This window comes from Daphnia pulicaria, chromosome 6 (genome assembly GCF_021234035.1).
Source record: "Daphnia pulicaria isolate SC F1-1A chromosome 6, SC_F0-13Bv2, whole genome shotgun sequence".
Taxonomy (NCBI): Eukaryota; Metazoa; Arthropoda; class Branchiopoda; order Diplostraca; family Daphniidae; genus Daphnia; species Daphnia pulicaria.
Genome location: NC_060918.1, coordinates 13,592,056 through 13,610,794, shown reverse-complemented (window position 1 = coordinate 13,610,794; position 18,739 = coordinate 13,592,056). Strand labels below are relative to the sequence as shown.

Below are 18,739 nucleotides of genomic sequence, written 5' to 3'. Positions count from 1 at the left end.
CGGCTTTTAAACCTCGAGACTAGTTTTCTCAGTGATCTGCCAGATATTATTTGAATTTCTGAGATCATTGTGAAAGCTGATTTTGTGGATGGCCTCGACTAGATGCATAGACAGACTGTCTGACTTTGGAATTTATGTGTGTTGGAAATCGTGTACAGTTTTATGTGTGATGTTTATCAATACAATTTTTGAAAAAAAGAAACTAAATTTTTGTTTTTAATCCGTGTATGAATCCTCACTTAGTTATTTAACAAAAAAAAATGTGAAAGTAATTATTTTATCGAGACGTTATGGATTAGTTGGTGTTTTAAAGAGCATCATAGGTGATCACATGGAGAAGGAGGGAACTTTGGTTGCCGCACCGGCCTGAAGGGCTGACGAAGCTGAACTCCTCCCTCCATCGTCCTCTTCCATGGCACCTGACGCCTTCTTCACGAAAACCGGGTTCGTGCAGATGGCTTCCTCCATCTTCTGCACCTGCATGTCCAACTCGATGCAAATGTTGACCTACCCAAACGAGTAGCCATGAGGTCAATTATCTGGTACACATTTCTGCCGGCTACTATCGAAATACCTCTTTCTGAACGCGCTCAACAGTTGAAGTGCTGTCGTATTTGTCCGGATTGTCGTGAAACAATACCATCCCGTCTTTCTGGCTAATGCTGGCGTAAATATCCCCATCTTCAATCTTTTGAAGAAGAAAAAAAAACACATAGTTTGATCGTCATCTTTTAGCATCTTGAAAGCAAATACCATGGTCAAGACGAGTTTTTCCGCTTCCATCACGCTGGGCAACTGAACTCGCAGGGCCATATCGCTGAGCGAAAGCGTCAGAAAAGTCTGAGTCAGTCGCTGAATAATCTTCTTGTAGAGCGATTGTTGTACTTGTTTGGCCAGACCCCAGTTATTTTCACGCTGCAACAATTCTCGGTGCTTTTGGAGGACAAGTTCCAGTGACGTCGGCTTGTTGGTAGCAAATACCGTCGTGATTTCGTGGTAGATGGCGCTCATGGGTTTCAGGAGCCGATTAACCACTTGAGATGTGTATTTGGGAAGAGGTGCCACCTAGTCTCGTTTCAAATGACAATGTGAATCGGAAATTGAACGAACATTGCGCGACTATTTGATCCATACCTTTCCATGAAGAATGAGTGAGACGAGAATGTACTTTTTGTACGATTCCAGCATGATGTGAGATACGGCTGAAGATGGTGTCGTCAAAGCTACTTCGAATGAATACAGGGCTCGCTCAAAGTTTTTGACAGCCATGTTGATAACTCCCCCATAGTAGTAGTAGAGCAAGAAATGCTTGGCATCAAAATATCCATTCTACAAACACATTTGTCATTAGAATTTTCTGTAATCAGTGCACTAGAACCTGAAAAAGCAATTTACCTCTGAATTGATTTCAGAAATCTCAACATTCAAAAACTCCAAGGCAGGTTTTAAATTCTGTGCCATCAAACAGAGTTGGAGAAGGCTAGCGTGGATAGACGTCAGCTGTGTTTCATTCATTCTGGCTTTCCGAATAGCTTTGGTAAGGGGAACAATACCCCTGGCAGGTGTCTCTCGTTCCACTAGGCATTGGGTAAACTGGTTACACAGCTCAGCGACTGCACATAACAATTTATTATGAATTATTCAATTGTAAGAGTGCAATATTAGAAGCTTACATGAGTCAGGAGCACAGCGAATTTGTTCACCATTGCAAACTGTGATGAACTGACTGACTTGACTGATGAGCACTTCGGGTTCTGGAACTTGAATTCCTTGATTTTGAGCTGCATTTTGGTTGAGAATCATGAACTTTACCATGTAAATTGCCAAAACACCTAGACTGTGAAGTTGTGGGTCAAGAGTATCCAGAACAGTGTCTAAATGTTCGGAATTCCTCATGAGTACGTCGGGCGACTTGCCGAGGAAATCATATAGTTCTCGCCAGCTTCCTATCAGTTTGATACATAGAAAATTGAATATTTTTAGTGTCCACAAATTATGAAATACAACTGTCATTCAAAACAAACCTTCGCCAGAGAGATTACGAACAGAATTTACAAAATGTTCTAGGGATGACGCCATATTCAAATTTGAAGAATATTAGATTGAAAGATATTGAATTGAAGAGAGAAATATTTGGATGAGCCAACAAACGTCGTCTGCAGTTGTCTTTATTCGTTGATAAACGCGCCAATAGAGGGTATATTCGTAGATGCAAGTAGCACCACTGGCGGGTGGCGGCAGGATCACACAAACACTTTTACTGAATAATTTAAAAACAAAATGAACATAATTATAAGCGAAATAACCGCGATTTAATTTTATTCTAATTTGATGATGAATAATCGAAAGTAATCAAGTTTTTAATCAAATAAGAAACTTTTTTTATGAATCCCTGCCATCTATCATCGATGAAGTTGAAATTTTAGCAGACGTTAAAAGTTGAAAGAGGAAAAAAAACAATAACAAATCCCATTTTCGCCGACTCTTGAATTTGTTGTGACAATTCTATGTATTTCTGGTATTTTTACAAATAGTTCGAATTTTGTTGATTATTTTCCTGCTTTGAATAGCCATTAGTATTATAATGGCAGTTAAATTTGGTTTAAGTTTGAATCGAATTCTCCAAAGAGCCTTACCTCAAGTTCATAATTGCAAGCTACTACCATGCTTACAGTCCCGTCACATTCATATAAATAGTCTTCATTTTAAAAATAAAGAACCCAACGAACTGATTGTTAGACCTTCTATGTTTTATGTTCCAGAAGGCGATAGAAATAAAGACACATTCTTAGAAGCTGTAAAAATTTACACAACAAGACCAGGGCCCCGTAGGGCACAAGTGGAATTCATCTATGCTGCTCTGAAGGAAATGGAAGAATTTGGTGTGCATCGTGACCTGGAAGCATATAAAGACATTATTGATATATTACCAAAGGGAAAATATATTCCAACAAATATGTTTCAAGCAGAATTTATGCATTATCCAAAACAACAGCAATGTATAATAGATGTTCTGGAACAGATGGAAAACAATGGTTAGAATATCTTTGCCTCAAATCAGTTTAAATTATTTTATGTGTTTTTATTTCATTTTTAGGTGTTTGTCCAGATAAAGAAACTGACCAAATGGTTCTTAATATTTTTGGTCGCCATGGAGCTCCCACCAAAAAACTTAGAAGGATGGCTTATTGGATGCCTAAGTTTAAAAACCAATCTCCATGGGCACTCCCCCAAAAGATTCCTAACTCAAATCTTGAAATAGCAAAACTTGCTGTCCAGAGAATGGGTAGTGTTGATCCAGCTACAGAGATGAACATTTTTCAGACTAGTGAGTTGCAAGACGCCATTGACGATACTTGGATCGTCAATGGTCAAAGCGCCAATCAAAGAGACCTTTTAGCCAAACTCAAAGAAAAGCAAACCGTCTACGTTGAAGGCGCTTTCACAATTTGGTTAAGAAGAACCAGTATAAATTACTTTATTTTGCGTTCTGAACCTGTTCCGTTAACGGAAGAAGAGCAGAAACAGCAGAATGAATATGATTATGATGGTATGTGTACTGAAACAGTTTAGTTTCAATTTTCTTCATTCTAGTTTTCTAATTTTATTCTTCGATTTGTTCTAGATGTAAGTGAACTGCGTTCGTGGATGTTTGGGGAAGAAAATCTTACTCGGAAAGATATCGTTGTTCAACCTTCAGTTCATGAACAAGAAGATGGGTAAACAAATATTAATCTTCATCAAATGTGTTGATTATGAGATAAATACTTTTTTTTAAATTTTTTCAAGGACAATCCTTGCTATAGCTATCACTGGGACATGCTCAAAAGATTCCCTTCTTTCTTGGATCCGATTTTTAGAGAAAACAAATCCAAACCTAGCTAATTTGAGTATCCTGTTTGCTACTAACTCCCCCTTAGGTATGGTACCACTTATTTTATATTCAGCTTTATTTTTTACAACATGACAAATTTTTCTCTTTTTAAATAGGTGAAGTTGCACCAGCTATCGAAAGTAATATGCCATCTCAACCACTAAATAAAATCACAGGAGGTTCTGATTTGTAAATAAATGTATATGATCAGTAAAATAATAGTTTTGAATAACACATTTCCATCTAATTCACTTTTCCTGCAAATTTTGGAAAGAAAAACTAGAAATTATAGGAAATAAACAGCGATGAAAGCTGTAGCGATGGCAAATACAACAATCACAGGAGTCAATAAATTGGGTAAAGAATATGGTGGACTTTGGTCTGCATATGGTTTTCGAAAGGCTAGCTTCTCCAATTCGATGACGTTCTTACCTCTAAGTTTCATCACTTCGGAAGCTGCACGTCTTCCAGACTGCACCGCTCCACTTAAATATCCAGCCCAGTGTGTAGATGTTTCAGTCCCGCACCAGTGAATTCGACCATGCGGACGACGGAGAATACCGAATGTGAACATGATTCCAGGAACGCCGAAAGAGACTGGACAACCTCCGTTGTATTCTTCATCGGCCCATATTTTCTCAGTGAAGCTCGTCGGTTGCAACGCCCATGGTCCAAAACAATCGGAAAGACTATTAAGAACCGCCGAACGACGTTCCGCTGCCTAAATTCACATTTTAATTGTAGAACACGTTGTGTTATTTCGAAAAAGATGTACAAATTGAACATTGGTCATACCGTTTGACGGTGCCATTCAACTCCTGGCCTTCCGGCTATAAATCCTACGAGAGCAGGTATGTTTTTATCATTGGTAGCATCATAAACGACGCTAAGTGGACCCGTGGAGCACCCTAACAAAGGTCCTCCGCCGTTACTCACGACCTCACCGGAAAAGCCCTTTTCACGCCAGTATGTCTTTTGAAATTAATTTTAAATGTATTTTATGCGTGATTTCCCAAGATTTACTATACTTGACAAACCTTGTCGTACGTAATGACGAATTTTGTTAGATGCCCTACTGGCATATTTTCCATTAGAAGCCTTCGATCCTCCAAGAGCGGAGGTGAAAACTGTACGTGGGTTATGCAATTGGGAGGAATACTGACAATCACATGCTTTGCCCTATCATTTTAAGGATGAATAGCCTTTTGGTGAATGTAATATTTTAATAATTTTATATAACTTAAATTACCTGAAAATCTTCGCCGACAAAGTTTTAACTGTAACCAAGTCGCTTTCATCAGATTGGGAAATAGAGGCCACGGGTTGTTCCAGGTGAATATTTTTTCGCCCAATTCGATCGGCTAAAATTTCGCTTATCTGTTGCGTGCCCCCCTGTGAATTGACCCAGAAATGAAAATCGAGAAGGCGGGAGAACATTGTATAATATCCTTTCTCACGCACTTTTACGCGAAGTTCTTGGGCGCCATTCTCAGTTGCCATCAAGAGTTTCATGACACCCCCCGCTGAATTAGCATATGCAAGGAAGAAGAGGGCTGAAACACGATCTAGGTCAGCTCCTGTTGATAGATGGAAATGTAAGATGCAAATATAATGGGCATTTCTTTGCGAATAATAGGAAAGTATCATGATCGAAATATTATTCGCTTCTATATCAAGTACCAATTACGGAACGGCAAGCGGCTTGAATGGTGTCTCTTACACCTTGAGTGCGCGCACTATTCTTAACAAACGTCTCCATGGTCATTGCATCGTATTCTTGAGCCTTTTCCCACAAGTATGGATCTTCAATGCTAATTTCCTTAGCTAACCTCTCAGCCTAGAGTGCAAAAAGATTATATACTTTCTTGGATATTCAGGGGCAGGAAAATAAATGCAAGAATTAAAACCTTATCATTACTTTCCAAATGAACAGTTGTAGTTCAATAATTCCCCAGTAAGATCCAAGACTTGGGATATCAGACTTGTAAGTACGAATAACATTGTCATGCCCAACTTGCATAACTTTGGTTCCATCAATAAATTGTGGATATGTTTCAATGTTTAGTTCTTCAAGTATTTCTAAAATATCTGGTTGACTTGATGCTACCCACTGTCCTCCAAAATCAAATGATGCTTTCTGTCCTTCACCAATGTCAATTTCATTGGTGAGAGTTCTTCCACCCAAACGGTCTATAAAAAGAAATTCAACATTATACAAATTTAATGAATAAGCACCAATATGCAAAGATAGGATTTGTACATAATAAACACATAGGTATGTACAGTACCTTTGGCCTCTAATAAACATAATTTGATATTTGGATCTAATTTAAAAATTTCATAGGCAGCTGTCAATCCAGACAGACCACAACCAATAACAATCACATCAAATTCTTCTTTTGCTTTATTGGGTGATTTTCCTTCTTCCATTTTGTCATGAGCCAACACAATAACTGATCAGAATGTATAAGTGCAAAAGCCTTTACTAGCTAAACCGACAGGTAGTTACTGAGTTTTGATCACGTAGATACCCCGAGCTAAATAGTTCAACATAGAAGTGCACTAAGGTGCTGTATTTATCGACGCAAATACATTATTGTATAAATAGAGAGATTAGAAAACCATCATATCAGGAAATATCAGCGTCAATTTTTTTTTCTTTGCCTGACGACAGCAACAAAAGCTTCAAAACACGCGAATTAAAAGGATGATTTATGCCAAGATAACCATTTTATTTTTAATGAAAATTTCGATAAATTCCAATTAAATTGAAAAAAAAAAATGTGTGGAACATTTTTACATTTGAAATTGGATTCCCGAAATAGTTTTCTCATGTTTGGAACTCACCGTTAGATGGCATCTTTCAATGTGTCAAAACTCCAAAAACACTTGTTGTTCCCTGGGGCTAGAAAGGCAGAGACGGGGAAAAAAGGCCAGCATCTCATGTTTTCTTAGTCATTCAAGCAGCGAGTTAGACGGCAGTGAGCAATCAGCCATGGCTGCAGTGCAAACGCCTGAAGATCAGCATTTTTTAGTTTAGAAGCAACAATTCCGTGTGTATACGCCCACCATTCGGGGTGCAGTTTTATTGTGCGGGGGAAGTGTTCAAGTTTTACGGCATCAAGAAGAAGATGAGCTATCAACTTTCTAAAATGCGTCTAACGCTCAAAAGAATCCTGCAAGCCCTTTTTCTGGCCGTCTTGTTTTCGTTTTCCACATTGGCAATGCTTCGGACTTTGGCTGCCACTTCGAACAATTCCACTGCAACGATAGAACGTGCCTCTGCGGGAAAAGAAGAACCTCCATGGATCAAAAACTTTGTGGGCTTGTGGCCAGATAGGTCTCTTAGATCCGTTTTGGATGACGAAGGAAACACGTTTGCAGGGCCGGTGATAGATGACAACGACAACCATCTCTTCGAAGTAACCACAACAACAACGACATCAAGTACTACAACGAAGCCTCACACTACACTTGACGATATATTCATAAGTGTCAAGACGACGAAGAATTTTCACGCCTCACGTCTGGATGTCATCATCAAAACTTGGTTCACCTTAGCCCGGGAACAGGTATCTAGATGCCCAATTATTTCTAATCGTCTTAGATCTTACAGGTCAGCTGTTTGGCTTTTAGTTTTAGAAGGGCGTTCATGATTTTACCACTGACCAATTATATCTATGCGGTGTTTTCCTCCACGACTTGTCCGATTTCGTATCTTGAAAGCGATCCCTCATTAACATATAACTGCTAACGAAGGGGCCACGTCAACCTGTTTTCTTAAAAAAAAAAGTGAAAAAGAAATTCCAGATCTAACGAATGTGTTTTTGTTCATCTACACGGAGATTGAATCAGATGATTGATGGCATCAGAAGGGAAGAACTAGAGAAAGCTACTTCGGGTCAGTCATCTCATGTGTGTTGTCCTATAAGATTGAGATGTCGCCCCAGACGGATTTATCCGGCAGCATTCCGTCTTTTTTTTTATCAACTCGGATGGTCTAAAAGTAATATCATAGAAAAATATCAAGGGGGACTGAGAGAGAGAACTAGTTGAGGCAGACTTTGTTCACTGTCCTTGGATGCATTTAATTAGCTTCCAAGTCCCTTTGTTGCCTCGAGATGAAAAGAGCAGGTAGGGCTGCCTCGATATTATTATTTCCCAGTATAATGCAAACCCTCGCTGCTTCTGGCGGTAGGAGGAGCGTCTGTCCATCTTCTTTATTTTCTCCAGAAGCCGAGGGAGTCTTTTAGAAAATCTGTTGGTGTCTGCGACACTCGACACCTTTTGAATAGGCTTCTGTCCCTCAGCTCCGTCTGGTCCATTGTTTCACAAAGGCCAGCAAGTTTCCCCTCTTAAAAAAAGAAAGCATTCTTGATAAAAAATGAATGTTTTCGGAATTTAAAAAAATCTATCTTTTCAAAAAGGCAAATTGAAACCAAGTTTATGGTCAAAACCCGAATCCTTCCACACAATTAGCCATTCGATCCGTGGGAAAGAAAACAACTTTGTGCCCTACGTTTCTATGATTTCACGCCTTATCGAGCAATATAGTCCAGGGAGAAAAGCAAACAAACCCCAAAATACAGCGTTGATGGAGAACAGGCCATAGAAATATTCTTTCAAGTTCAAAGTTCACCGACTTTTAGATATCAGCTGAAAACTGAACTGCTACAGCCACTCGAGAACAACAGCTTCGTGTACCACCTCTTGAAGAAAAATGGAAGTTGTATTTACAAGAGGGCAACTGGTCTTGTTAGAAGTAAAAACATGTGTGAACAAAGTGCGTCCAGCTCGGATTGCCTTTCACCCTCTCTGCTTCTGAAAGCTTGTTATTCGATATCTTCTCATTAAAGAGTAATGAGGGCACAGTCTTTTTTGCTGTTATAGCACTGCGTTTTGGATCAACTAACCGTGCATGCAAATTCAATAGCAAATCAACTGGGGTTATACGGGTTGAGTGATCCAAGTTAATGTTATTATATCTTGACAGACTTGGTTTTTTACCGACTCGGATGACGAGGAATACAGCGAAAAAACCCACAACCATCTGATTAACACAGGATGTTCAGCTTCTCACAACCGGTAAACATATTTCTATACAAATTTGTAATCATAGTAAAATATAAATAAATTAACGTTTTTCATTATGTAGGATGGCGTTATGCTGCAAGATGGCCGTCGAGTTTGACACTTTTCTCGAGAGCAACAAACGGTACTGTATATTTATATGTATATAATTAACTTGAACTTGCCTCGGTTTAAATTATTTTTGTTATTGTCATTGCTGCCGTGTCCGTCGGCGATACGCTTGTAATCATTACAAGAGTCCGGGGTCATCTTAGATTCTTTTTGTTCTTCATGATTGTTAGGGTCCCCCCAAGAAATCTCCGAGCATTTCTTACGGTCATCCCCCTTTTTTTCCTTGAAAAGGCCGGTTTCTCATTAGAAATAATTGCTGCCACTATGGAGATAATAATATATAACCTTCTTGGTTATATGATCGCGTGTACATCAAAGAGCACTTTAAAGAATCTTTAGCCAACTAAGGAACTTGATTTCTTTGCTCGGGACTACCCGGATTTTCTGGTCACGAAGCAGCGCAACATCCATCGTGACTGTCATCTTAATGAACTGTGTGCTATCACATCCCCCCTCTTTTCCTGTTACATGTTTCGTACCTGTTTTTTTGGTATTCATGTTTTATTTGATTATATTTTATTTCTAAAGGTGGTTCTGCCATTTTGACGACGACAACTATGTGAATGTACCGCAGTTGGTCCGAATGCTGCAAAAATACGACTGGACGGATGATTGGTACCTCGGCAAACCAAGTATCAAAGCACCGCTGGAAATCCTGGACCGCGAACACATACCGGTAATTAGACCCTTTTTCTCGTTACAATCGTCCAAGAATTTTTCATGTCAAACAGTTGTTGGTATTTATGACCCATTTTTTCGTGCTAGACATTCTAAAAAAAAAAGATTTCATTAAATTTCAATCGTATGCGAGAATGTCGTTTTTCCTCACTGGAAAACATGTTTGTTCTGCCCTTCCTTTTTAGGAGATGGGACGAAAAATGATAGTTACATATAAAAAGGGAGCTCTAACGTCGGGTTTCAAGGCGACAGGTGCGCGGCGACTTGGTAGAACTGACTTGTGGCATTTTTGTTCTTCATCTTCCTTCATCTTTTTAATGATGCGCCCACTGTTATTTTCTCGAGCCCTAGACCGACTTTTTTTTTCCCCTTCTCTCTCTTGTGGGCTGCTGCTTCTGTGCGTGACACACTTGTTTGTTGAATGAGTGCCCTCCGGCTCTACACCTGAATGGGTTCTTGATTCCTTCCCCGGCTCTTGTTCATTTAGTGCTCTGAAATCCTCCTCCGCCGCTATCTCGGAGCGCTCTTTGTTGTCCCCTCCGTTTCTAACGTGAGGCTCGTTGCTTGCCAGCTGTCGTGCCCTTTCAACCCTCTCAAAGCTTTTTTCTGCCTGAGGACACTCTCCCCTTGGCGGTCCGCAGGAGACCGATATAAACATTAAATCGCGTGCCTCAGTGCTCTCAGCACGAGTTGATTAAATCCCACAGTATTCCAGCGATGTCGCCTGTAACAAATAATTTCGAAAAAGAATATTTAATCAACCGAAGGTGTCTTGACTTTTTGATGGAAATAATTTGAATATTTTTTTTTACAGCAAAAAATATCATTTTGGTTCGCTACGGGAGGTGCTGGATTCTGTCTTAGTCGTTCACTCAGCTTGAAAATGAAACCGTTGGCCAGGTATAGTTTTGTTTAATGATATTCTTTAAATGAAATTTGAAAGTTAATCTGTTGTTTCCATTTTTAATTTCAGTGGCGGAAAGTTCATTAGTATTGGCGATAAAATTCGACTGCCAGACGATGTCACTATGGTAAATAAAATCACACACATTACCTGTCTGCATTTTATCTTAACACCTTTTTTTTAAATCAATTTAGGGCTATATTGTTGAGCATCTCCTGAGCAAACAGCTTACAGTGGTAGAAGAGTTCCACTCGCATTTAGAACCAATGAAGTTTCTAAAACAATCGCAAATTGCAGACCAGGTACAGTTTATTTTACATATACACATTACCACGATGATTAATTGTTCTTTATTTTTAATTCTAGATTACTTTCAGTTATTCCCATTACGGAGCTGAAATGAATGTGCTGAGTCTGGATGGTTTCAACAATCAAATTGACCCCTATAGATTTCTATCTCTACATTGTCATTTGTATCCCAATTTTAGTTTCTGTCCTAGATAAGATGACTTCATTGAATTTCATGTGAATAATTTTTCAGCTGTGATATTCTTCTTTTTTAAAAGCTGGCCATTATTTTTATTTTTTAAATTTGTGCACATTATTCTCTTTATTTCTTTAATTATCTGGAATTGTACAGTTAACGCTATCCTGATGCGATCAAGCAAATAATTTTGAAATGAGGATACTTTCTTCATTTATGCAATTGACTAACCTTTATGGGAAATTCAAATGACCACGGTTTTAAACAAGACAACTCGTGAATACATGTATTAGGTTTCACATTAATCCTTATCCATTTAACCCTTATCTGCATCATTTTTTATTTGATTCTTCCAAGGATTCGTAACGTAAATAACGGTTATCTTACATTTTTTAAATAACAGTTATCTACTTATCTTACATTTTTAAAAAAAAGTATTTCTCATTAAACAAAATCGTGCCGTTCGCCACCTCTTGGTGAGATAAGGAACTTTTTAGAAGGACAATTGAAGCACCTGTCAACAGAACGAGAAGGTGTGGTTGCGAACCTTATTTGACTGCACATTCATTTTCATGTAAAAAAATTTGATTGATTATGCATTGTTGTGGTTAGAAAAACCTTTTCGGTCCAAAGGTGGAATGAGTAAGTAAGGAACCAAAGTATCGTGAGTTGTGAGTTCTCGTTCGTGATATAACTTCCCGAAAAAACTGCTGAAGTCTCCCACGGTGCTCCCCCCCACACATCAGTACGGAATCCCAACGTTGGTGGGAATCGGAAAGTCACAACCGATTGGCATTGTGAATTCAAAAACAGTCAAGACACAAGCTGATCATGTCAACTAGATCTAGACAACGAAGAGATTCTGGTAATAGTGTTGGGAGTGCAGCAAGTGAACCTGCAATTACTAGAAGTCGCTCCACTACTCCCTTCACATTGAGATCACAATGTACACGCCATGGTAGTGAATGTCCAGAAGGTCATGGTTTAAGCTTTAGAAATCGTCTCAGCCCTTCTCCTAGAAGCAGTAGCAAGAAATCACATAGAAAAGTTGCTATTGAAAAAAATGGAAACATTAGAAAAAATCTTGCCCTTAATCTTGAAGCACGATTTCAGTTGGATCAGCATGAATCTCCTAAGACCCCTATTGCTTTAGTTACAGAAAAGTCAAATAATCAGACCAGCGATTATTCAAGTGCAGAAGAAGAAGGAGCAAGACCAACAAGTGACACCCCCATCTTCCTTTCTTCTACTCCTCTGCATACTAGTTTGAAGACCACTCCACTTAAAAGGTAAATTGAGTTTAACCTTGAATTTCAGCTCTTTACTGGTTTGCCTTACTGCCCTTACACTTTTGATATTATTTACTCTGCTTTCACACTTACAATTTACAATAGAAAAAAAAAATTCCAAAAATTGTACAGAAAATTTGCATAGAAAATTTTACCAGCTAGTGGAGTGTCGGCCAAGTAAATTGTTCGTTTGTCTGTTGTAACGCAAAATTCAAATTCTTGCATATTTCAAGTTTTTGACACCATCGCTGACCGGCGTAACGTCTTTTAATTTTGATGTGGCGGTGATGCACGTCATTTCTTTAATTACTGTCGTGCTTCTCATTTCAGTCTTATTCTGTGAAGCATTCGATCTAGTGACTGGTAGATCAACCATGATTAGCCCGGGGTAATAGTTTTATAGGTCGTATGTGTGATTCAAGAAAATCATTTAACTTTTTTATGGGCATTACTTTTTTGGGGGTTTGGCTAACATGCAACAGATTTCGTCTGCTAGCATTCAAATCTCTCCATTTTCAACTCGCCGTTTGAAAATAGCAACTTTTCGTTTATGCTTTTCATTTGCGTAAATAAACGACCTTCTAGTCTTTTAACATTTCCGTATTTTCTTTAAACCGAAGAGTTTGGCTGTGTTAGATTGACTTCTGAAATTTACTGCTTGTATAACTAATGAACTTAAATCAGGAAACATGTGCAAGTTTTAATTCTTTTGTGTCAAAATTCTTTTAGGTCTGCTGAGAAAACAGATTTCACTTATGCAAATAGTTACAGCTACAGGACACAAGTAACCCCAGAAAGAGTGATTTGCATGCCAAACATGACAAGACGGTCAATTGAAAGGTGTCATGGCTTTGGTTTCTCATCACCGGAACTAAGACTGGGCTCACTTGGAAAAACTCCAGGTATAACTAGTATCATAAATATTTAAGTTGCAATTTTATTTTATTTTCATTTTTGATATATTAGATTTAAATACCAGCTATAGAAATGCTCATGAGTCTGATGATGAAATCGATGAAACATACCACCTGAAGACACCACCTAAGAGCTACAGATCTGCCGCCTACTGTTTCTCAAGTAAAATTTACTATATTTAAAAAATGATGCAATTACTTACTATATTTTAATTTTAAGGTGTTGCTTTTTCCAAGCTGAAGGGAATCGTATTAAGCCTTGCATGGTGGATTTACCTCATCACTTGCTACTCTTTATTGCTTGATACTTGTGTTCTCCAAAGTCGAGGAATAACCAAATTAAGAAATCTATGCAGGCAACAGAGCAAGAATAGTCGAAATCTGCTGATGCTTTTCCTCTTTTTGCCTCTCTGCTTCTGTGCAGGTTTGATTGTTCTTTTATTTTCTTAATCTTTTTTTTTATTTCTTACATAAATTTTTTATATTTCATTCAGCAAACTAATATATATGCCTATTTTTAACTTTTTAATCAGGTGGATTGCTATATTCTGCTTTGCATGCCTTCATTACCCGCGCAGAAGATGTCCCCTCTAATACCTTAGTTAACCCTTTTCCAACCCAAGATTTGCTTCCGACTTTAAATTCTTTATCAGACTCGCCGTCACCAATGTCCAACCCTGTAGTAGAATCGCCGTTATCCATTATCAACCCCATAACAGATTTATCGACATCGACTTTAAGTCCTGTAGAAGTTCCACTTCTCCTGTCAGAAGATTCATCTTGGCAAGATTTGAAATACGAATTGAAGATAACGAAGGAAGCGTATTCTGCTTTAAAACAACAGGTCAACGCCTATGATGGGAAAATATCAAGTCTAGCCTCTCAAGTCGAATTGTTTCAGGTAAAATCTTCCATACTTTACATTCTTTGGATTATAGCTAATTTATTTTACTTGTCATGAAAAAATAGGGTCAGCTGATGAGTGTACGCACGGCGGAGATAAAAGACTGTTGTGATCAGTCTCATCCTGATATGCTTGAACAGCTTGTTGGAGCCAAATTTGCATCTTTAATTGGATCGCTTTCTCAGCAAACTGGACTAAATGTAGATGATGTCGCCACTACAGTTTCTAAGTTGAACGGGGCTCTGAAAGAGCTGAAGGACCTCAAAGAATGGAAACGTAGCGCAGAAGACAAAGATGGTATTATTTTGATAGCTTTCTTGTCATTTTGGTAAAGTTAACTGTTTTTACGGTGTCATAGAAAAATGGGGCCATGATATTTCAAACATGCAAAATAGTTTGAATGAAAAAGAACTGTCGATGCTAACACAGATAGGAGTCCTTATTGAAGAAGCTATTAAGCGATGGGAAACTGATTCAAAGCCCGCATTGATTCACAAAATGAAAGAAGACCTTATTGCTGAAATTCGCAGCCAAATCAAACTTGTTAATGCCAATTCTGGACGAGGGCTCAGCAAGGACGAAGTAGAACAAATGATTCATTCTGCATTGGGTGTATACGATTCCGATAAAACTGGCTTGGCCGACTTTGCCCTTGAACCAGCGGGTATGTGTTACCATTTTGAAAATTCTTTGTTTTGCCTATTTATTATTATTGTATTTTTTGTAATGGTGCTTATTGATGTCGAACTCGTGATTTCATTATTTTTTTTTTTTACGAATAGGAGGAGTAATATTAAGCACTCGCTGTACTGAAACCTACAATTCTCACCGGCCCCGACTCTCAATATGGGGTTTTTCGTTATGGAGTGAACCGAACAATCCTCGGGTTGTCATTCAACCTGGAATTGTTCCAGGGCAGTGCTGGTCTTTCCGTGGCTTCGACGGATATCTGGTGATCCAGCTTTCAAGGAAAATCGTCCCAACGGCTTTCACTCTAGAGCATATACCTCGAAGTTTGGCGCCCGATGGTCAAATCGATTCTGCTCCACGAAATTTCACCGTCTATGTAATTAATATTAGCAAAGCCTTTATTTATTGATTTGTTTAACAAAAAAATGTTTAAATGTATTATTAGGGCCTTACAAGGGAAGTGGACATCGCTGGCGTGGTACTTGGTCAGTATACTTTTGACAATCTTGGCGTGCCGTTGCAAAGCTTTCCAGTTCAGGTATGTTCATTTCTTCTACACAGTTTTAACTAGATGTTAAGAACAATTATTGTTTCTTTAGGCGCATGAACCAGGAGCGTTCTCTATTGTTGAACTACGGATTCACTCTAACTATGGCAACTTGAATTATACGTGCCTTTATCGGTTTCGTGTACATGGCCATGTAGCTTAGAACATCGCCATGTGCCTTACCAGAACCTAATCTGGGAAACAACGACTTATCTCGTCGCTACCTTATCTCTTTTAAGAACTGATAAAATTGTACAAATGTTCGTGGTTACGTCTTCTAATGCTATCCAGAAGTAGAAGTTCCAAATCAACGAGATTTTTTTTTGGAACTCTAGTCTTTCAAGAAAATTGATGTCAAGGTAGAAAAATGGTGCTGTGTGAAAAATGTGCTGTTTTGTTTTTGAATGGTTTAAAAAATTAACTAGCCCTAGTCTGTTTGCTTTGCTTCTACTAACATTGCTGTATGCTTGTATGTCCTTCTAGAAATCTAGTGAAGTCGTTTAACCTTTCTGATTGGTGAATCCGATTTGTAAAATTAAAATAAAGAATAATGAACTGGATATTCTTGTATTATCATCAAAAATCAACATTTCAACATATTTAAGCTGGCAGAGCGTACTGCTTAGCAAGCAAATCAAAATCTCTTTCTTTATTTTGGAACTCAATGACAAAAGGATGTTCGGGAGCAGAATCAATCAACTGACTCAAATAGCGATTACAGACTTCTGGCGTCTTGCTTGATAGCTGGCTGAGCACAACAAGATTCACTAGTGTATCTGTGTTATTAGAATCTTTTTCTAGAGCATCTTGAAGGGCAGACTCAGCTTCTTCATATTTACTTTGACCAATACAGCAAGTAGCCTGACCATTCAACAACAATGCAGTTGGAGCATTCTTGTCAGCCAGCTCTTGGAATGTATAGTATGCTTCTTGCAGCTTTTCACCACCCTTATTAAAGAAAAAATTCAATGTAATCATTCACCCATTATTCACAAATACAACTACATACTGTTGCAAGATTGACCCAGGCAGAAGCAAGCTGTGTCAAAATAGCATCATCATCAATTTCTTGCATGGTTTTCAATTCCTTTCTTGCAAGATCCAAACGATCCATTCTTAACTGTGTTTGCAGCATTAGAGCCCGACTGTTACAGAGAAAATAATATGAAAAACCAAAAATAGAAGTCAAATTAATTTACAATACCATTCTAAGTGGTCTGACTGATGCAGTACTTTAAGGGCAGTTTCATAACTACTTTCATTGTAGTAAATTGAAGCAGCAACAAGAAGAAAGACATAGTTGTTTACATCTAGATTTCCTGAAACTTGTTGATCAAGTTTTAGAACAATAGATTCCCTGCAAATATTGTAATATTTCATTAACTTGAAACTTATTACATAGAAATAACAAAAATTACCTCTTACTAGGCTGAGAAAAATACTCTGCCAATTGTTTCAATGGCTGAAGTTCTTGTGGAGAGGCTCCATGTATTTCATTGATGACAACACCATATTTCTTTAGAGCAATATAGGCTCGATAGACAAATACGTCACGTTCAAGCTTCAGAACAGGGTTATTTAACTGGAAGTAATTTGAATATGTTAAGGAAATCAATATGATTTTGAAAAACAAGATAATGTACCTTCAGCTTCTGAGCTTCATTGATAGCAGACTGATAATTTCCAATATAAAATTGTGTTTTAACTTCAAAAAGCTCATCGGTTTCTCCCTGCTGTTCCGGCATTTCACTTTGATAGAAATTAAGATCTAATATCCAATATTAAGGCTGCTGTCGAATTGACAATTGAAAAAAATTCACTTTAATTTCTTGCTGTTGCAGTCGTCTTTTGACGTGTCAAACCCTTACACAGTTGCCTCTAAGTAGTAGAAGACCAGTAGAAGACTCGGAAGACTTTTCCGTTATCAAGGCCTATTCATGTTCGGTATTTATTTTTTAAATTGAATTTTCGTTGCATTCAAATTTTAATTTGTTTCAGAATCAAAGTAATTAGTTTTTTTTGGAATTTAAATTTTATTAAGTTACTCATTTTCATAAACCGGCAACACTGCTTACGCATTTAGCAACTGTCAAAAGAAAACAGAAGCACTCTGACAGAAGTTGAGAAGTAGATATCTACAATAACAAAAACCGCATTTGTATCAGATCGCTCTTGTTGTAACACTATGCACATGCCAGTGGTATTTTTTTTATGGTTTTTCTATTAAGTGTTCAAGTGTTATAGGAAAATTTATTCAATCTGAACGTTTGCAATGGAGAGTACAACTACAACTTCTTTGAAGCATGTTGATCAAGATTGGTACAAAACAGTCGAAGGAGAAAGAATTGTACAACAACTTTACCACCCAATAAATACGAAAGTTCGAAAGCATTTTGGTAATCAATGGTTTAATGCATATCTCCATTAAATGTATCAATTTCATTTTATTGGTATAGGAATATTAGAACATCCGAATCTTACACCAGGAACCCCAGAAATTATGTTCAAAATAGGTGTACTGGGCAAAGCAGGAAGTGGGAAAACAAAAACCATTTCAGTTTTATCTGGGAAACCAGCAGTTTTTCCAGGATACATAGAAACTATAGGAATTCATGTAAAAAATATTTATTGGCCAGCACAAATACAAGCAAAAACCTGCTTGTTTAAATTACAGTTTTGGGAATCAGGAGAATCATGTTCAAAGAGATATAACTACATTTCAACAGTAAGAAAAACACATATCAACTTCAAATATTGAATTGTTTTGTCATTTTTTCTTTTTTCAGGCATGCATGGAAAAAACTGATGCAGTGGCCATAGTAATAAATAGAGCTGATCGAACATCTTTGGACTATGCCGATAGTAAACTTGACTCTTTGTCTCGGCTAAATTCTACTGTAGTGTTATTTGTAATGGATACTGAACACGACGTTCAGGTTCATGATCAAGAACTAAACCAGTATGCAAGAAGAAGAAGGCTCCCATTTTTTCATCTTCCTCCTCATACTCTAGATATTAAATACTTTGCACCATTCTATAATTCCTTGTGTGATTTTGTATATTCTTCTCAACATAAAGTTATGTCAGATACTCTTTAATCTAAAATATTAAATGGTCTGTCCAAGTTTTCAAGATTGTTGTTTTAGATTGTAACTTAAATGCCTAGTATTACTTACATAAATTTTATATTTGATTAATACATTTCTATATTCAATAAGTGAAAACTGTTCAGCTACGACAGAAGGAATCTGAT

General features: G+C 37.7%; 7 protein-coding genes across 13 annotated transcripts; 4 read left to right on the top strand and 3 right to left on the bottom strand.

The window, feature by feature from the left end:
- Positions 1-207: 207 nt before the first annotated feature.
- LOC124343963 (COP9 signalosome complex subunit 3-like) lies at positions 208-2,181 on the bottom strand. The gene is made up of 7 exons (XM_046797350.1): positions 2,025-2,181; positions 1,674-1,946; positions 1,396-1,613; positions 1,135-1,329; positions 754-1,065; positions 575-688; positions 208-507 (listed from the first exon to the last, which is right to left on the bottom strand). Exons 1-7 carry the CDS (start codon positions 2,077-2,079, stop codon positions 328-330), a joined length of 1,347 nt encoding a protein of 448 aa, XP_046653306.1. The 5' UTR covers positions 2,080-2,181; the 3' UTR covers positions 208-327.
- A 249-nt stretch (positions 2,182-2,430) lies between these two features.
- On the top strand, positions 2,431-4,108 carry LOC124343964 (evolutionarily conserved signaling intermediate in Toll pathway, mitochondrial-like). Of its 2 annotated transcripts, XM_046797352.1 has the most exons (6): positions 2,431-2,518; positions 2,763-3,035; positions 3,098-3,550; positions 3,626-3,719; positions 3,790-3,920; positions 3,991-4,108. In XM_046797352.1, the coding sequence occupies exons 2-6, from the start codon at positions 2,870-2,872 to the stop codon at positions 4,065-4,067; spliced, it is 921 nt and encodes a 306-aa protein (XP_046653308.1). In that variant the 5' UTR covers positions 2,431-2,518; positions 2,763-2,869; the 3' UTR covers positions 4,068-4,108. The 2 variants fall into 2 exon arrangements, with proteins under 2 accessions (XP_046653308.1, XP_046653307.1); XM_046797351.1 differs by having other exon boundaries at positions 2,431-3,035.
- LOC124343962 (probable flavin-containing monoamine oxidase A) lies at positions 4,055-6,478 on the bottom strand. Its single transcript, XM_046797349.1, has 8 exons — positions 6,163-6,478; positions 5,793-6,064; positions 5,555-5,711; positions 5,336-5,451; positions 5,124-5,266; positions 4,912-5,053; positions 4,670-4,846; positions 4,055-4,595 (listed from the first exon to the last, which is right to left on the bottom strand). The coding sequence occupies exons 1-8, from the start codon at positions 6,302-6,304 to the stop codon at positions 4,161-4,163; spliced, it is 1,584 nt and encodes a 527-aa protein (XP_046653305.1). The 5' UTR covers positions 6,305-6,478; the 3' UTR covers positions 4,055-4,160.
- A 331-nt stretch (positions 6,479-6,809) lies between these two features.
- Positions 6,810-11,447, top strand: LOC124342010 (fringe glycosyltransferase-like). The gene is made up of 8 exons (XM_046794973.1): positions 6,810-7,446; positions 8,868-8,959; positions 9,030-9,089; positions 9,605-9,752; positions 10,569-10,654; positions 10,728-10,785; positions 10,853-10,960; positions 11,025-11,447. Exons 1-8 carry the CDS (start codon positions 7,006-7,008, stop codon positions 11,160-11,162), a joined length of 1,131 nt encoding a protein of 376 aa, XP_046650929.1. The 5' UTR covers positions 6,810-7,005; the 3' UTR covers positions 11,163-11,447.
- Positions 11,448-11,685: 238 nt separating this feature from the next.
- On the top strand, positions 11,686-16,046 carry LOC124342007 (SUN domain-containing protein 2-like). 6 transcript variants are annotated; one of them, XM_046794967.1, is made up of 11 exons: positions 11,686-12,007; positions 12,296-12,431; positions 13,161-13,333; positions 13,398-13,508; positions 13,566-13,769; positions 13,879-14,246; positions 14,315-14,546; positions 14,608-14,913; positions 15,032-15,315; positions 15,385-15,477; positions 15,539-16,046. In XM_046794967.1, exons 1-11 carry the CDS (start codon positions 11,974-11,976, stop codon positions 15,647-15,649), a joined length of 2,052 nt encoding a protein of 683 aa, XP_046650923.1. In that variant the 5' UTR covers positions 11,686-11,973; the 3' UTR covers positions 15,650-16,046. The 6 variants fall into 6 exon arrangements, with proteins under 6 accessions (XP_046650923.1, XP_046650922.1, XP_046650920.1 ...); XM_046794966.1 differs by having other exon boundaries at positions 11,686-12,431; positions 13,161-13,285; positions 13,322-13,333; XM_046794964.1 differs by having other exon boundaries at positions 11,686-12,431.
- On the bottom strand, positions 16,038-17,361 carry LOC124342013 (coatomer subunit epsilon-like). The gene is made up of 5 exons (XM_046794975.1): positions 17,130-17,361; positions 16,905-17,068; positions 16,691-16,843; positions 16,496-16,631; positions 16,038-16,434 (listed from the first exon to the last, which is right to left on the bottom strand). Exons 1-5 carry the CDS (start codon positions 17,229-17,231, stop codon positions 16,087-16,089), a joined length of 903 nt encoding a protein of 300 aa, XP_046650931.1. The 5' UTR covers positions 17,232-17,361; the 3' UTR covers positions 16,038-16,086.
- A 203-nt stretch (positions 17,362-17,564) lies between these two features.
- Positions 17,565-18,703, top strand: LOC124342014 (ciliogenesis and planar polarity effector 2-like). The gene is made up of 3 exons (XM_046794976.1): positions 17,565-17,882; positions 17,943-18,211; positions 18,273-18,703. The coding sequence occupies exons 1-3, from the start codon at positions 17,759-17,761 to the stop codon at positions 18,582-18,584; spliced, it is 705 nt and encodes a 234-aa protein (XP_046650932.1). The 5' UTR covers positions 17,565-17,758; the 3' UTR covers positions 18,585-18,703.
- The last annotated feature ends 36 nt before the right edge of the window (positions 18,704-18,739 follow it).

What these genes read in the sequence shown, in the direction of transcription:
- LOC124343963 (XM_046797350.1), bottom strand. Translation starts at nt 2,079, where the DNA reads ATGGCGTCATCCCTAGAACATTTTGTAAATTCTGTTCGTAATCTCTCT. An exon ending in TCGTAATCTCTCTGGCGAAG is followed by an intron (nt 1,947 to 2,024) that starts GTTTGTTTTGAA and finishes TCAAACTGATAG; the next exon opens with GAAGCTGGCGAGAACTATAT. An exon ending in TTTCTGAAATCAATTCAGAG is followed by an intron (nt 1,330 to 1,395) that starts GTAAATTGCTTT and finishes ATGTGTTTGTAG; the next exon opens with AATGGATATTTTGATGCCAA.
- LOC124343964 (XM_046797351.1), top strand. Translation starts at nt 2,585, where the DNA reads ATGGCAGTTAAATTTGGTTTAAGTTTGAATCGAATTCTCCAAAGAGCC. An exon ending in GAATGAATATGATTATGATG is followed by an intron (nt 3,551 to 3,625) that starts GTATGTGTACTG and finishes GATTTGTTCTAG; the next exon opens with ATGTAAGTGAACTGCGTTCG. An exon ending in GTTCATGAACAAGAAGATGG is followed by an intron (nt 3,720 to 3,789) that starts GTAAACAAATAT and finishes AATTTTTTCAAG; the next exon opens with GACAATCCTTGCTATAGCTA.
- LOC124343962 (XM_046797349.1), bottom strand. Translation starts at nt 6,304, where the DNA reads ATGGAAGAAGGAAAATCACCCAATAAAGCAAAAGAAGAATTTGATGTG. An exon ending in ATGTTTATTAGAGGCCAAAG is followed by an intron (nt 6,065 to 6,162) that starts GTACTGTACATA and finishes TTCTTTTTATAG; the next exon opens with ACCGTTTGGGTGGAAGAACT. An exon ending in TTGAATGGCACCGTCAAACG is followed by an intron (nt 4,596 to 4,669) that starts GTATGACCAATG and finishes ATGTGAATTTAG; the next exon opens with GCAGCGGAACGTCGTTCGGC.
- LOC124342010 (XM_046794973.1), top strand. Translation starts at nt 7,006, where the DNA reads ATGAGCTATCAACTTTCTAAAATGCGTCTAACGCTCAAAAGAATCCTG. An exon ending in TGGACCGCGAACACATACCG is followed by an intron (nt 9,753 to 10,568) that starts GTAATTAGACCC and finishes TTTTTTTTACAG; the next exon opens with CAAAAAATATCATTTTGGTT. An exon ending in TGCCAGACGATGTCACTATG is followed by an intron (nt 10,786 to 10,852) that starts GTAAATAAAATC and finishes AAATCAATTTAG; the next exon opens with GGCTATATTGTTGAGCATCT.
- LOC124342007 (XM_046794964.1), top strand. Translation starts at nt 11,974, where the DNA reads ATGTCAACTAGATCTAGACAACGAAGAGATTCTGGTAATAGTGTTGGG. An exon ending in CTCACTTGGAAAAACTCCAG is followed by an intron (nt 13,334 to 13,397) that starts GTATAACTAGTA and finishes TTGATATATTAG; the next exon opens with ATTTAAATACCAGCTATAGA. An exon ending in CTTTGCCCTTGAACCAGCGG is followed by an intron (nt 14,914 to 15,031) that starts GTATGTGTTACC and finishes TTTTACGAATAG; the next exon opens with GAGGAGTAATATTAAGCACT.
- LOC124342013 (XM_046794975.1), bottom strand. Translation starts at nt 17,231, where the DNA reads ATGCCGGAACAGCAGGGAGAAACCGATGAGCTTTTTGAAGTTAAAACA. An exon ending in TTTTCTCAGCCTAGTAAGAG is followed by an intron (nt 16,844 to 16,904) that starts GTAATTTTTGTT and finishes CAATATTTGCAG; the next exon opens with GGAATCTATTGTTCTAAAAC. An exon ending in CCTGGGTCAATCTTGCAACA is followed by an intron (nt 16,435 to 16,495) that starts GTATGTAGTTGT and finishes TTCTTTAATAAG; the next exon opens with GGTGGTGAAAAGCTGCAAGA.
- LOC124342014 (XM_046794976.1), top strand. Translation starts at nt 17,759, where the DNA reads ATGGAGAGTACAACTACAACTTCTTTGAAGCATGTTGATCAAGATTGG. An exon ending in GAAAGTTCGAAAGCATTTTG is followed by an intron (nt 17,883 to 17,942) that starts GTAATCAATGGT and finishes TTATTGGTATAG; the next exon opens with GAATATTAGAACATCCGAAT. An exon ending in GATATAACTACATTTCAACA is followed by an intron (nt 18,212 to 18,272) that starts GTAAGAAAAACA and finishes TTCTTTTTTCAG; the next exon opens with GCATGCATGGAAAAAACTGA.